The sequence below is a fragment of the Colletotrichum paranaense genome (genome assembly GCF_030867605.1).
Source record: "Colletotrichum paranaense strain IMI 384185 chromosome Unknown Scaffold_17.1, whole genome shotgun sequence".
Classification (NCBI taxonomy): Eukaryota; Fungi; Ascomycota; class Sordariomycetes; order Glomerellales; family Glomerellaceae; genus Colletotrichum; species Colletotrichum paranaense.
In genome coordinates this window covers 523,811-538,920 of record NW_026848975.1, presented here as the reverse complement: position 1 = coordinate 538,920, position 15,110 = coordinate 523,811, and the positions used below count along the sequence as shown (strand labels likewise).

The 15,110-nt window shown below is 53.8% G+C and overlaps 2 protein-coding genes across 2 annotated transcripts; one reads left to right on the top strand and one right to left on the bottom strand.

Annotated features, from left to right (window-relative positions):
* Positions 1-7,935: 7,935 nt before the first annotated feature.
* On the top strand, positions 7,936-9,801 carry CPAR01_14993 (uncharacterized protein; the record flags this gene model as incomplete). Its single annotated transcript, XM_060499243.1, has 1 exon — positions 7,936-9,801. The coding sequence occupies one exon, from the start codon at positions 7,936-7,938 to the stop codon at positions 9,799-9,801; it is 1,866 nt and encodes a 621-aa protein (XP_060342168.1).
* A 1,213-nt stretch (positions 9,802-11,014) lies between these two features.
* On the bottom strand, positions 11,015-12,795 carry CPAR01_14992 (IMP-specific 5'-nucleotidase; the record flags this gene model as incomplete). Its single annotated transcript, XM_060499242.1, has 4 exons — positions 11,015-12,168; positions 12,258-12,416; positions 12,674-12,709; positions 12,771-12,795. The coding sequence occupies 4 exons, from the start codon at positions 12,793-12,795 to the stop codon at positions 11,015-11,017; spliced, it is 1,374 nt and encodes a 457-aa protein (XP_060342167.1).
* Between the last annotated feature and the right edge of the window lie 2,315 nt (positions 12,796-15,110).

Here is a 15,110-nt window from a genome sequence, read left to right as displayed (position 1 = left end):
CCATCTCCTAGGCCTACAATGACATTATCGAGACGACATGGCCATATAGAGCCCAACTCGATGTTGGACCAGTGACTTTCAACCCAGGCCAACAAGGCATCACCACAAAGGTCACCTTCAACTCAGGGAACCTGCAGCTTCCCTCCTCCCAGCTCGTTCCTGATCCCATCCTTACACAATCACATCAACATCATAAGACAATCACATAAGACCAGAAGGGTGAACGGGAGTACGTGGTATTCTTCATCAAGTATGTATCTATACATATAAATATCGCCAAGGAACAGCACACACGTAAACAACCTCGTATAAAGGGCATCTGCTCTCCCACCTTCGACGTAGAAAGGGAGTCATCGAAAACCCATAATGCGAGCTCAGAGGATACCACACAACTCGAGATATGTTCACCCATGTTCCCAGTTCTCACATCACAAGACTATGAGCAATGGCCAATACCATACCACAAACATCGCACCTCCAAGTAGAATCCACGAGAACATCAACACCTCAAGCGGCGAGCGGATATCCCACGATGAGGAGTAAAGTAAACACACCCTCACCGGTTCAAACTCATCCTCTATCAGCATGCACGTAACGACTCACCGCCTTCCTCTTGAAATGGTTCAACAGCAAAGCCTTAAAGTTCCAAATCGACCAGTCAACATTGCTGCCCGAACGAACTATCACCTTCCAAAACCGCCAAAAAGTCACGAGAGGTGTGTGAATTCAGGCTCATGAACTAGAGCCTCTACGGCATAAGAGCTGGTCGACAAGACGGTCAAACAACAAGTGTGCTGGCGCCGGTAAAGCGGGGCTTTCACAATGCAGGCCTGGAACAGCAGGCCCTGCTGGAGAGTCTTGGGTAGGAGGTTGGTTAGAGGGGCTAGGATTTTGAGATAAGTCGGTGAAGCAGAGAACCGGTCGGTCGACTTTTCTCCCCTCACGCGCCCGTTCTACCCTACCAAGCTCATTTCTTTGGTCAGTGAAGGCCGTTGCGATTCGGGCAGCAGCGCCAAAAATCTGTGCATGGGCGAAGTTGTCCGGCCAGTCGTTTGGCCCTGCGTTAGTGCCGTATGATATGCAATGCCATGGGTCACGATATCCGACGGGCATCTCTGAGAATCCCACCCGAAAACCTTCGAGGTTGGGATGGCAAAGTAGCCTTCGAGGGTGGGAGAAATGACATCTAGCCAGATATCCACGAACAGAAAGGAATATCGCTCGCGGTTTTCTCTCTCTCGGCAGGCATTGTTGACGTCAACCGGGCAGTTAACGGCGGTATTCTGAAAAAAAAGCGATGCCAGCGCCACACTTGCGGCTCGGCTGACGAATGACATTTCCGCCGAGCGACTAAATAGAGGAAGCTCCTCAACAGGGACGAGCAGGGCTTGATAAGCCAGGGCTAAGACGCATCTGCAGTCCAAAAGTTTCTGTCTAAAGCAGACTCACCGAGTATGACGCGAGCAGTACAGGGAGTGGGTTCGACAGCAATTGTCTGAACTCCTGAGAGCCAGACACGCCAGAGCAAGACGGCGTCGCAGAAAATGTTCTAGGTGGGCTCTAGAAGGGGACCACATTTCGCAGATCCTCTTCCATCAGATGAGTCTCTGACAAGGCAATAGTGGGACCCGAGATGCTACCGGATTGAGGAAAATAGGGCCGACAGACTGCCGTGGTTGCCGAGGCGTCCTACCGCCTGCGTTCCGGAGCAGAGACAGAGAGATAAGGGCCGGCGACGGTTCGGGGTCCAGAATTCGGGGGTGAAAGCCCGGAGGCGTCCCGTTACGAAGAGCGGAAGCCATCGGACTTAACGAGTCAGGAATGCCGTCAGTGAGGCAACTGTGATGACATGCTGGCCCACAGCTCTGGTCACTCTCTTGCGGTCCGCGGGTGAGAATCCTTCTCTGGCGGTGATTATTTATGTTGCCCCCGCGCCACTTATTCTTGAATCATTCGCCCTAGGCGTGGCTGGTGATTGGGACCAAGTCACCAAATAAAGGCTCGAAGGGTTGGCAGGTTGGGTCATGTCCACTCGAGGTAAGTCAGCTAGTCGCTAGTCGGCCAGTGACCAGTAACGGATTTTGATCAAGCAAAGTACCCCGTACCGTTATCGTGAAAACTCAGCCTCAAGGCAAAAAATAGCAACGAGGGTGAAGGGGCGTGGGACGATTGCGGCGTCTCGCAGCTAGGAGACCGCGCTAGAATTAGATTGATGCTTGAAACCGGAGGCTTCCACCCTTTTCTTCAACAAGAACGGGTACACCGCAGAACAACTTGACCAGAGCCTCTACAACGGAAAATTGTTAAGCTGGCGTGGCTGGTTCGCTGCCTTCTGTATCAGTAGTCGAGGTGGGCATGAAGACGGTGGATCGAGCAGTTCGGAAAAGGCCCGATCGATTGAGCGAGGGAAAATGTTCCGACAAACGCATCGATTGGCCCGTCAGCGGTGTGGTCCTGGACTGGAACCTGACCGAGAATAAGCTCTCGCTCGTCAAAGGGCTTACACCGCCCCCAATCGTCTCAGGGCCTCAATAGTCAAGCCCAACTGGCCAAGAGGCGCGGGTGACAGCTGACAGCGCTAGCAAACCATGTGGTTTCTGCAGTCCAATCCAGATCCGGCGGCGTTGACGGGCGATGGGAGGGCTGATAATTCAGGCCCAAGAGCAAAGACTGGCCAACGTGGCAGTTGGGTGTCACCGATATTATTGGGACCTGCAGTCACCCTCCGCGGTCCGCCGCAGTGTGTGGGCTGTGGGATTCTTTCAGATTTTCTGGAACGAAACGTGAGGTGGTACCCGTAGACGGGTTACTGTTGGGGTGATCCGTCGACGGACCATCACACACGGTAGAGATCGATGTAGGGCGTGGATTAGGCGGCAGAGATGCCGTTCCCGCTCCCGTTCCCGTTCCCGCTGCCGTCCGTTTCGTCGCAAGTCTCGAGCAAGCGATCCGGCTTCGAGTGCAACACCATGTTAAGGCCCGCGAGATCTCAGAGTGTTTTTGCAATGTGTGGCAAGTCGTTTACTGGCGTTTGTGAGTCATGGTACGAAATCTGAGCAGAAACCGCAAGCAGAATACGCCCTCAGGTTTCCACTTGCTGCTTGCATCGACTGCGTGTCACCGTTGTTGCTATCAGTCTCCGCTATGTTGTTACTGTAAAGCTCTCGCAAGTCGCAACTGTATTGCCAACTCAGCAACCCCAGGCTCCATGTGCCACGAGCTGCAGTTTCTCGTCTCGACCGTCCCTGTCAGGGATCGGTCCGCCCGTTACTTTCTCGCATCTCGCGTATAGGAGAGAGGGAGAGCGCATTGTCTGGGAATCGGACTGTGCCATCTTGCCCTTGGGCGAGCAATTTTGACCAGCCTGGACCCGGGGCTCTGAGTGAAACTGAGGGTGTCGCCCAGTGCTGCGTGCGTGGCTCCCGTCCCCTTTGTCGCGGCCAGGCAAGGCCGGGTAGACGGAGAAGATGGCCCGTAGCGTCGGTATGGGATTAGTGAGTTTCTGGATCCCTAAGAATTGTCCAGCCAGGACAATGTTGGGATTAGCCCTGGAAGAGCTGGGAAGCTGTAGTCAGCACAGGGCGAGAGGGTCAATGTTTGTCCTTGAACAGGTTGTAGACGAGTTGTGCTTGTGACCAAGATTTTCTCTGCCAGATGTTTGTTCTTAACGGCAGAGGTGATGGAGAGATACGCATCCTGGCAGTCCTTGGCCAAAATACGATGACGAGGAATGATCAAGCTGTTTCCCGGTGAAGAGAGAGTTCACCTGTGTGCCTGTGAAGATGACAGTTAGACGGTCTTCTGTTCACTATTGGAACTTGGAACATTACTGCGTACGGAGTACACCACTTTCGATGATGGACAGGCACGACCCTCCGCCCCTCACCCCCTCAGCGGGCGAGTCGAATAAGGCCGATCCAATAGGAAGCGATCCAATAATTGCAAACCAGAAAGACGGGTCGGCATCTTATCGCCTCGGACAGACATCTCGAGGGAACAGCCAGGTACGGACAGGTACGTACCTCGATCATCTAGCACTTGAGGGCAGAGAGCAACGGTAGGAGCATCAGGAACGGTTCCGCGTCCCTGGCACAATGGTCCGTCAGGCAGGGCAGACATCTCATAGGTCAGGACCTCCATATACGTACCTCCTTCCTCAATCTGGCTTCGCCGTATGTATCTTTGTTGCCTCGATGGGTGTCGAAGTGCTGCCGGACAATGAAGCAGGTACATACGTCCGAGCTGAACCGGACTGCGACCACATGCTGCCAAACTATTCAGGTAGACGCAGATCAGGGCAGCTCCCGTTCAGTCGTTTCGAGCTAACAATGTCAGTCTCCAATGGAAGACCAAAAGGTACGTACTGCGAGCAGATAATTGACGGTGCATTGAGTAGCATGGGTATCAAGGGAAGGACACAAAGCAGACAAACGCTCGCCGGTCCCCTTTCACGTGTCAAAAAAAAGGGGAGAGTCAAGAAGAGAGGGGAGAGAGAGACAGAGAGAGCAGAAACGGCGTTGATGCGCCCGTTTCCATTATCCTCTTTGGCTTTTGGGTTCTTTGTACTCCGTACCTCAATCTGAAGCATAGCTCCGGCGCAACGTGGACATGGTCTGGGGCGTTGAAAGGAGGGCGAAGAAGAGACCAAGAGTCAGTCGAATCATCAGTCAAACCTCGCGGCCCGAAGCCGTCCCTCTCCGATTGGAACCCAAACAACAGCTCGATCCAATGCTGCGCCCTGGAAAAGCTCCCCCTGCATCCTGTGCTGAGCTGGGTTTGGGACGACAGCACCAGCAACGTGTACTTGAGTCTATGGTGTGGTGTGGTGTGGTGAGGTGTCCCGGGATATTGGTATCTGAGCGGTGCTCTAGACGACCGTCTTGTGCTCAGCGCGCCACGATCTGGTGGCTATTGACTGTAGATGATGCGCTTCAGAGACAAATAGCTCAAGGCCATGTAATCCAAGAATCCTTATCTTTTGGTTGTATACTCCCTTTGTGGTATTCGACCGAGAATTTCAGACAGCATGTAAGACAACTATTGGTAGAATTTGTGAAAACGGATACATGTGGACAGCCCTACTCATGGGAGTGACTTGTACCGTTTGAGCGACTGAGATGCAAAAGATGAAACGAGCTTGGGATGTTTGGCAGGCAGGCAGGCGGTACCTTGCGTGTTTGCGAATCCTGAGGCACACACTTCTGTCGTCTTTCCTCATCTCCCGTCCCTTCCACAGGCAAGTTGAGAGCTCAAAAGATACTTTCCGAGTTGTAAAGGTAAAGTAAGGCAGGTACGGGCTGCCCTTGGACATCTTGGAAAGTGGAGGGGAGGGGGCTGGTGGGAAATGGGTGTGGAGGACCCTGAGATGGGCAAGGTGCTACCCGACTCGGCACACGTGTACACAGTAAAGGTAGGGAACATGGCCATCAGGAGTGTGCAATGCCGCAATTCCCATCGGAGCTCATGTAAGGGAAAGAAAAAGGCTAACACGTCCGAGCCTCCAAGGGATCAAATGAGGTTCCATTGCGAATATCCGTACCTAGAATACCAAAGTGCTATTGCTCGGGCTATCCCGTTTAGCCTGATCCCCTTCTGCCCTTTCCTTTCAAGCGTCGGCCTGAACTTTGAATCAAGGATAGTACCTCCAGAGTCAGAAAGGTAGAGAGTCTAGAGTCCTGCATCTTGCATTGTTTCTCTGCCTTTGACGGCCATGTGATTCCCTCTCTTGTTCTGGGCCATTCTCTTTGTTGCCTTGGGCTTCCCTTCCCGCCTTCTTTTCCCGCGTGCTTCACGACGGTTGCTTACGGATACACCAACCTTCCGCGGTTACTCCATCTTCCCCTCAACTCTCCAATTCCCGCTTTACCGAACCGACAACCCGAAATTGTGTCTTCACCTTCCTTCTTCTCGTCTAGAGCTTGCCTAGAACATTTCTTGGTCCAAGTCCATCTCTTCCCCCACCGCCAAAAGTCATACGGTCTACGGATACCTTAGGAGACCAAGAAGACCAAGGGGGATATTGCCACCAATTAAGCACAACCCTTTCCTCCGCGTTGGCGCGCTTTCCCCCAACTTTGCCTGCATCCCGTCCCTTTGCTGTCCCGTTCCCCTGTCAGATGGTCATTCGTCCTCCTGCACTCTGAGCTGTCAAATCTCGCCTGCTGTGCCGACGGACAAATTCAGCACCACAGCTCTCTCTCTCTATCCCGCATCGGGTCTCTTGAGGCTTCAGGGTCCAGCTGAAAAGGAACAGGCGCAGGTTGCAGGAACAGGGGCATTCGGCTTCGAGGCAATCACTTCCGTTTGGCGACGGCTGCACATCCCGCCTCCCTCACGACTCTCACTCAGGGAGATCTTTCATTGGTATTCTTCAAGCTCAAGGACGGACAGCCACTCAAGAACAAGCATCCGAAGGCTCGAGGGAACGCCAGACGCAGTCCGAACTCGTTCATTCCCATCTGCTTTCTCCTCTTCTTCCGCCCCCAAACCAACCCGGGCCCTTGATCTGCTTGCTGCCCGCCTATGCTTCCACGCTTCTTCGTGCGAATACCCACACACACGCACACAGACACCCGACAACCCCTTCTCCCCCGGCTGATCGCGTGTCACGAGAGCGACAGACATTGGAGACGGAGAGAATAAAAGGCGGATCGAGCGTGGGAGTTACCGCTGGCGCCGCCCTACCGAAGCAATTGAATTGCTGAATTTCCCCATTATTACCCTGCTGCCCCCAGTCGCCAAAATCCACAGTTCCACACTTGCGCACCTCTCACCTACAACTACGTACTCGGTAGTACCCAAGGCAGGCAGTCCAGCCCAACCTCTGTACCAAAGGCACCTTAGGTTCCCTACGGATACCTCACCGTAATAATTAGGTACAACAGAGTCACAGACCGCACCTCAGTATTTGTACCCGCAATACGGTGCGGTAAGGTACCGATTACTCTCACCTCACCGGCACATCCACCCAAAAACCCGCTCTGAAATCGGTCACTGGTTGGTATGGGTACCTTGCCCACCCGCTACTAGACTACCTCCGAAATTCACATCTGTCCGGCTGACCATCAAGTACCTCCCTCACCTTGTAGCGCTTGCCCAAAGATTCCCTTTTTCGTCGCCCTGGTCACCTCTTGCTCCCCGTCCTCACTGCGTCTCCGTTAGGTCTGCCTCTCCGCAGTGGTGCACCTGAGGTACGAAGTCCACACATCCATAGGAGACGACTCATCCCATTTTACAATAACCACCCCATCGCCGCCGTCATTTCTCCCGTTCTCCGTCTTCTATCCTCTCCCTCGCGACTCAAAAAGCTCCCAACAAGGAAACAACTTTCATGCGTCGGGCTAGTCATGCCGTGACCTGGATCGCGACTTCGACTCACCACCAAGTCTCGTCTCTCCCTCGACACAGAGCTGGACGCTATTGAACCGGTACCGTACAAGTAAACACACATACACAACTACACACTCACCTACGAATACAACATCCGCACCAGTGGAGCATTTCTGATTCACCCAAGAAACGGACGACTCTACGCCACCAAACCAAATTACCAGATCACAACCTTTGCGCGAATCTTTACATTTCGACATTCTCCCCAGGGCGGATTTCCGACGAATCGATTGCTAGGTAAATTCCAATTCGGCTTCACTCTTTGGCATACCTCGCTGTGGAATTCACCATACCCCAAGAATTTCCCACGACCGAGGTATCCCCAAGACCAAGGCACAAAGAGGCGCTCGCCCTGAGAGAGAGCAATTGCGCTAATAAGCCATCCAACAGCTTTTGCGTCATCCCTCCTGCACGCACGCTGCAACTGCGCATCGCTCACTCCCTGCCGGCAAGCCCCCCCAAGACATCCATCCCACCACCGGTGTCGATGCTCCTTGCCTGGGTCTCAACCCCCAGCTGCCTCCTTCTTTCTCAAGAGTCTTAATCATGTTCGCCTCCGACTCTTTCCTGCCATCGGCCTTTACCGACCACGATCCCAATATGCCGCCCTCTGCCGTCATCTCTCCGCTGTCACTCAATCGAATGGCGAGCTCCTGTTATTTCGACAATAGATCGACGACGACGACGAGCGCCACGGGCAACTCCATTTACTCTCCCCAATCATCCGGCGCTGTGCGCTATCCGCCGCAAACGCAAAGCCTTCTTTCACCCCATTTACACCCCAACGGCGTCAACGGCACAAACGGCTACAGAGAGACGATTTCGAACGACCAAGTACCACGAGTCGTCTCGCCGAGTCATTTCGAACAACTGAACGGCCACAACCCCTCTGCGTTTTCGTCGACGACCAGAGTCTCTCCGAACGGAATGCCTCACCCACGATCAGTATCTGCCGATGCAGCCTCGGCTCCTCCGTCAGCACAGATTATTAGACGCCTCGCTCAGCAGAATGCGCGGATTCGGGAGGCCTGGGAAGCCGAGCGCAAGTACATGGAAGCCAACCGCGAACGTGTCGAGGAAGTATACAAGGAGGAGCGGATGATTATGGAAGACGAACGTCTTGCATGGGAAGCCGAAAAGAACGACTTGACGGAGCAGATCCGCCGCCTCAAAGAGCAAGTTGCAGCGATCGACAATGACAAGATTCGGCTGCAAGGTGCGTTGCAAAGAGCCGAGCTAGAGAAGGCGGGCAAAGTCGCCGGCGTCACTGTTGCAATTCCAGGAACAGGAACGCGAGGTGGGGCCGACGGCTCCACTGAACTTTCTTTCCCAGGATTCTCCTCGCAACCCAATGACGCGCGGTTCGGCCTCTCGAACGGCACTGCACAGCGGAGGCCGACTAATGGCTCTTCTTCAGCCTCTGTCTCGCCAGCCCATATCCGATCTCACTTTATTAGTCCTGGTAGTTCCCGGATTTCTCCTTCCAGGCAACCAGAGTCTTCGCCATTCATCCCACTCAACCCCAACATGCAGCCCACTACCGCAGATCCCGTCGACTTCCTCGGCTCTCCCAAGGACGAGGAGCCTGTCCCCATTGTCGACATTCAAATTATCAACCCTCAGCTTGAGGGTGTCCCCCTCAAGGCACCCGCCATTCAAAAGAGCACATTCATCGACTCCGGCATGACTCCCCCGGAAAACTCAAAGAACTCTTCCAGAGCCGTCTCTCCGCCTGGAGAGTCTGGCAAGTCTAGGCGAAGCCCTACTCAGGAACACACCCTCGAGGTGCTCGCCGCTCCCGAGCCTGCTAGACTCGTCATGCACGCTGGCCACACGCCCAGCCATTCCCTCTCCGTTCTGGGAACAGCTCCTGGCACAGAAGTTGCGACAGTCGCTGATGGTAGTGGAGGCTCTACACCGACTTTGGCACCGACAGACATGAGCTCGAACCCGGCAACGCTGTATGATGTCAGGGCTAGAGCAGACTCATCCGATCTTCAGGATGACGCTTATCGCGGTACCGATGAGCCCCTCCCCACCTTGGAGGCGGCAGACGACGTTGCCCTGAAGGGCCCCTTGATGGTTCGCAACATCCCTGCTCATGACGAAATCTTCTTCAAGCGTTTGTCCGAAAAACTTGAAGACGTAAGCAGCGGCGCCGACGCCGTTCCCACTTGCATGAAGGCGCCAACTCCGGAACTCGTCGAAGAGCCTTTGGAGGCGAAAGAGAATCTCTACGTAGCGAAGGCGGACACAGATGCCGCCAGCGACAAGGGTTCGACCAGCGACAGAGCTTCTTCCTCGGATAGAGACGACGTCTCCGAGTCGCAGAGCAAGCTCGAGGAAATTGACATTCCCCTCAAGCTCAAGCAGAGCACCAACTTTGGAGCTCCGTTGGGCGCTATGTTCTAAACGTCGCAGAACCAAGTCAACACTGCTCTTTTTCTCAGGAGCCAGTTCTCCTCATCACTACAGCCGAAACCCGCGCATAGACTTTTCATAATTTCCGATCCCATTCAGCACATACGATCCGCCTCTGTGTACAAAGTTGTGGACCTTCTACACTCACTTGGCTTTGGCTTTTCACTATAGACCAGCCCCCTTCACCTCTTTTCCTATGTATATTCCCACACGGTGGGCGGCTTGCTTTTCAATTCCCCGGCGATAGACAGGATGACTGGAAGGGTTCCCTCAGTGTTCCACGGAGCAGCATCACTCGATTTTTCTCATGGCACGGATTTCACGGTGTTTACACAAAAATGCACAATACCCCCCGGAGGATTGGAATTCCTTCTCACGAATTGGCTTGGTTTTTTTTTTTTTCAATGGATACGGTGTCAATGGAGGCGCAGACGCCTAGGTAGGGGTGGAAGTGGCAGCAAGGACGAATCGACGCGACAGACGTCGTGGAAGGGAGGCATATGGAACTTTGTTCCTAGGCTGATCCATCAGCACATTGGCAATGCAACAACTAGATAGACGGCCGGTGCGTGATGTCTGGAGGTTGGTTGCAAGAAGCGATGTACAGGCATAGCCGAACAAGAATAAACATTGCTACCACGGTCATTGACCGTTATTTGTCAACGCATACATTGTTCACATTCTCATGCCTGTGATTGCAAGCTGGTGTGATCAAATCGTCATAAGGAGTGAGTTCGTGTGTAAGAAGCCAACTGATTCAATCTTGGATGTCAAAATAATGGTATTAAAATTGATGTTGGTGTAGCTCATAATATGCATGTTTCCCCCCTCTTATCCCTTCCCCTTTCCCCGTTCTCTATAGCTGCAGGCCAGCAATTCCCCTTTCGGAGTTAAGCCTTGCTGATGAACCTGCTACTGAAACTCGTCTGGTCGTCTTCTACATCGACAGCCCCGTGTCCTCTCTCCCTTCGAGCCCTTTCCCTGTCCTTGACGAAGACTACTTCGAGACTGACAAAGCTATTCTTTCGACGTCGTTTGCATGGCCTCAAGGTCTCGTGGGGAATCGGGCTATCGGTGGCTGGTGTCACGCAGCCAGAGAAGGGAGGGAGGGGAACGTTGTCCGAGGTAAATCATTACCATGCCTCCTCTGTTACCCTGTCTCTCTCTCTCTCTTCTTTTTTTCCGTGTCTCGCGCTTTTTCTCTTCAAATCCTCGCGATCAAATCATCCAAAAGCTCGCCCGTCTCCCCGGGACTCGCGATCCACGCAGTGGTACCCACGCTCCGGGCCTTGAAGTCGTTGCTGCCGGCGCTGAGGAACTGGTCGCCAATGTGCAGCGTCTTCTCGCCGGCGATGGGGGTCTCTGGGTGTCCCGCCTTGGCGGCGAACCAGCGCTGGCAGACGGTCACGCCCCACGACTTGTCGCCAATGTCGACGAAGACGTCGCGGCCGCCGTTGAAAGCGCAGAAGGGGACGCGGCGGCGGACAGCAGTTGGTTCGGTGGAAGAGGCAGGGGCAGAGGGCGCGATTGTGCTGTGGCCGGCTGCTTGGGCGGGTGATCCCAGCGCGGAGAGCTCGAGGATTTTCTGGACGACGAGGACGGTTTCCTCGAGGGACTCGCGCGGGATGCGGACGGCCGGGTCGGTTGCGACGATGCCGACGGCGCGGTCTTTGCGGAGGAGGGTGGCGGGGAGGTTGAGGGTGCGGATGCACTCGAGCAGGGCGCCCTCGGCGACGTCGAGGAGCGCGGAGATGTCGGCGTCGGACCAGGATGCCATCTCGGGCGTGAGCCACTGCTCCTGCGGGACGGGGGCCAGGAGGTGCGGGGAGGACGGGTCGTATTCGAAGAGGTAGTTTGCTTCGCCGCCCATGATGACGATGGAGGCCTTTTGGATCGGGGATAGGTCGGGCGCGGCGGCGATGGCGTCGAGGAGGCCGTGGAGGCGGTCGTAGTAGCGGTCTGCTGTTGTGTAGCCTGCTGCTGTGACGATGCCGATTTTGATGTCGCGGCGGAGTAGGGAGAGGAGGCGGGGGATGAGGGGGGAGGTGGGAAGGAGGGATTCGCCGTCGTCGTAGAGGGTTACGTCTCCGTCAAAGGTTGCGAGTTGGAGGGAGGTGACGGTGGTGGTGGTGGATGGGTTTGGACTGGGGCTGGGACTGGTGACGGCGAGGATTTGGGCGGCGTTGAGGATGAGGCGGACGTCGTTGAAGGAGGGGGAGACGTAGCGGCGGGAGGAGATGAGGCGTTTTGCGTCCATGAGGGTGAAGGCTGCTTCGAGGGGGAGGCGGGTGAAGAAGGGCCCTGCTGAGGGGACGAGCATTTTCAGTTTTGAGGGGAGGTCTTCGTCTTGACGGGTTACTGTGGGTGTGTTAACTTTGACAACTCGATTCAAAGGGGAGAGAAGTGAATGAGCTAAAGTCAGCGAGATGAGACTGGAGGAAGCTTACTGTGGTCGTCTATCATGTGCTCGACGTCGCGAAAGATTTCGGCGTAGCGGCGGTGGGATTCCTCTGCCATGCGGGCTATGCTCGTCGCTCTCGTGTCGAAGACGCCGGTGGGCTGGGAGTAGAGGACAAAGGGGACTGCCAGGAGACCTTTAATCCATTCTGGAGGTGAGGGTTAGCTAGTTGCCAGCTAAGAGACAGCTTGATCGTGAGGCTTTGGACATTGCGGTGATCGCAAGGTGGCTGACGATGATAAGCTGGGGAGACAATAGGACAGCGACTTCGCTGCTGGCTAGATTCTTGACGATCTTCTCTCCTCCAGCTGTCACTTGAGTAAGAGAGCCGTTGTAGCTCAGCTTCGAGGTGAGTCTCTAGACACTTGTCATGAGACTCGATGAGCTTGGCGGATGCTGCCGTACCTATGAACTGGTCTCGTCTGTGGGTCTTGAGAGCATCTGTACAAGCGTTAGTTGGTGAGGTTATCTCAATGGAGAGTTGGAATTTTGGTTTGCTTACACTCTACTCTGTATCTTGTCGTCATGATGGGCTACCTTCCGAATCGAGGTCAAGGTTGAGTGAGAGTGAGGTTGAAGATGGCGGGGTGGGGAGGGGTAACGGCTCTTGGAGGGGTACCCGATTCGTGTCGCTATCTTCCTGTCTGGTATCAAATCTATGAGATTACGCGACTCCCAATGACGAAGTGAAGCTTTACAAGTTGTGTATGAGGAAGAAGGTTGAAGCAGTATCGAGGAGCAGAAGGAGAAAGGTTGTAAGAAGGAATGTAGTCAGAGCCTCCGTGGTGCGTAACGAAGTGATGTTGAATTCCACCGCCCCATGGAGCTCGTCGGGTCCACTTTTCCCCAACTGAGGAGTCTAAGGTGCAGGGCCCCGTGTGGTCGGGTGGTCCAGATTCGGGGGAGAGCTGCACCTGTCGCAGGCGGAATGCACCAGTGCCAGGGGTGCGCTGCAACGCTAACATCTACCGGAGGCCGCCGCTACCCGGCTGGCTCAGTTGTAGATGTTCAGGGTTCACTGGGTTCACTGGGAGAGATTGGGGAAACGCAAGCTGCTATGACCCCGCTTTGGAGGTGCATTCGTACCTCCCCGTTTGTGTTTGTGACTCTTGTGGTCGTTGTTTACCTAATAGTTAGATTTGGAGTATCAGAGCATGGAGTCTGGACGAGAGACTGTGAGATTGATAGCGTGCTTCGCCGGCTTCATTTACCTCGCTCTGGCTTTCTCTAATGGGGGCATCCACACAATGAGTAGTGAGTCACTGATAGACTGGCGAGGCCTTGTGCGTATGCCGTACGGATAGTGTAAGCTTCGTTGCTTCAACCATCAAAGTCGCCAAGAGCTTGTCAGAATATACCTGCTCTCACTACTGTAGTCACAAGTGCTCAGTTCTTGCTATAGGTAAACTATGATAATCTCTTGGGCGCTGAAGATCAAATTGCAAAGTCAAAATTGGGCACCAAAAAAAGAAGGGATGAGACACAGTGCCCCATTATCACCTCAAGTAAGATCAACATCAACTTCGACAATCACCACTGTTGTTTGGATGAAAGCACAAGTCCAGATTAACACATATCCCTCGCCTCTCCATCTTCATGTGGCATCATGAGGTGGACTTTGCACAACATCGATGGCAGACCACCTTCAACTAAAGATCATCTGAAGTACTCGGCTCATCTGGCGCCTTCCAAGACCAACAAATTAATCAAACTAGGGATGCCTCTCAAAAGGAAAACTGTGACCTGAATGGAAGCTCCGAGCGAGATGTTAGAGCGGCAGAGACTGCTGGGTTCTTATGCGCGCGGAGTCCCACTTTTTGTCATCATCTGAGTAGGATCGATAGCTCAGTGGTAGAGCGAGAGATTGCAGTTCCACGCAGTTATCTCTAGGCCCCGCGTTCGAACCGCGGTCGGTCCTTTCCTTTTGCCAAAAAAAAACGAATATCTAATTCCTTTTTATCTTGACATGCGCAGGAATGATTGATTAATCTCTTTTACGCTCAGCGGGCCAGGAATCCAAGCTAGTTGGTGTGATTGTTGGGTTTCGTCGAGCCAGGACGAGTAAAGTTCATCCACCCTAATTAATCCTGGTTTGGCACGCATCACCAGCACACATCCGGACACACTTATGTTGGTATAAGCCTTTCACCTGGCGAAACCCTTCGTCGTTTACAAAACGGCAGCGACATCTTTTCACAGCGAATTCTGTCATGTTCACACAAGTATTATACCAAAACCTCATTAACAGCCTACAACTCAGTCTGAGTCGTGTTCATGAAGCCTATGTGTGAGCCCGGAATACTAGGCAGTGGATGGAACGCTCATTCACCCTCGCAATATGCCTGAGACGATATCGGAATAGGGACTGGAATCGCCCTAACGCCGAGTAAAAAGCTTCGAAAGATGCTGAGTTAATTCCATGATGTGTCGTTCTACGCCCCAACAAGCCGAAAGTGTCTTCAAGGTTTACCGGGATACGAGATACGCAAGACGATTGAATTCGAGGCTTCTTTCGGAGACCAACCCAATCACAAGTGACCACTTGTGTCGTTTTCTGACATGAATGGGACCGAAGAAGAGACGAACGTCGTCAATGAGAAGACGGGCCAATCTTTTCGGCCCCGGAGCTCATAGAACGGCCGCCCGAAAGCACGTTCCGCAACGGAGTAGTCCGCTCCTGCATGGAGCTGGCGGAGTTCGGGCACCGCAATTTTGGTCAAAGTCTGGGGGAGGAGAATCACGGCCGGGCGATCAACGTTATCGAGTTTGAATTTGGGAAATCTTGAATCAGTGCAGCGGGTTTACGGTTACATGGAGCTAATGACCTTGTGTGTTCTGTGAC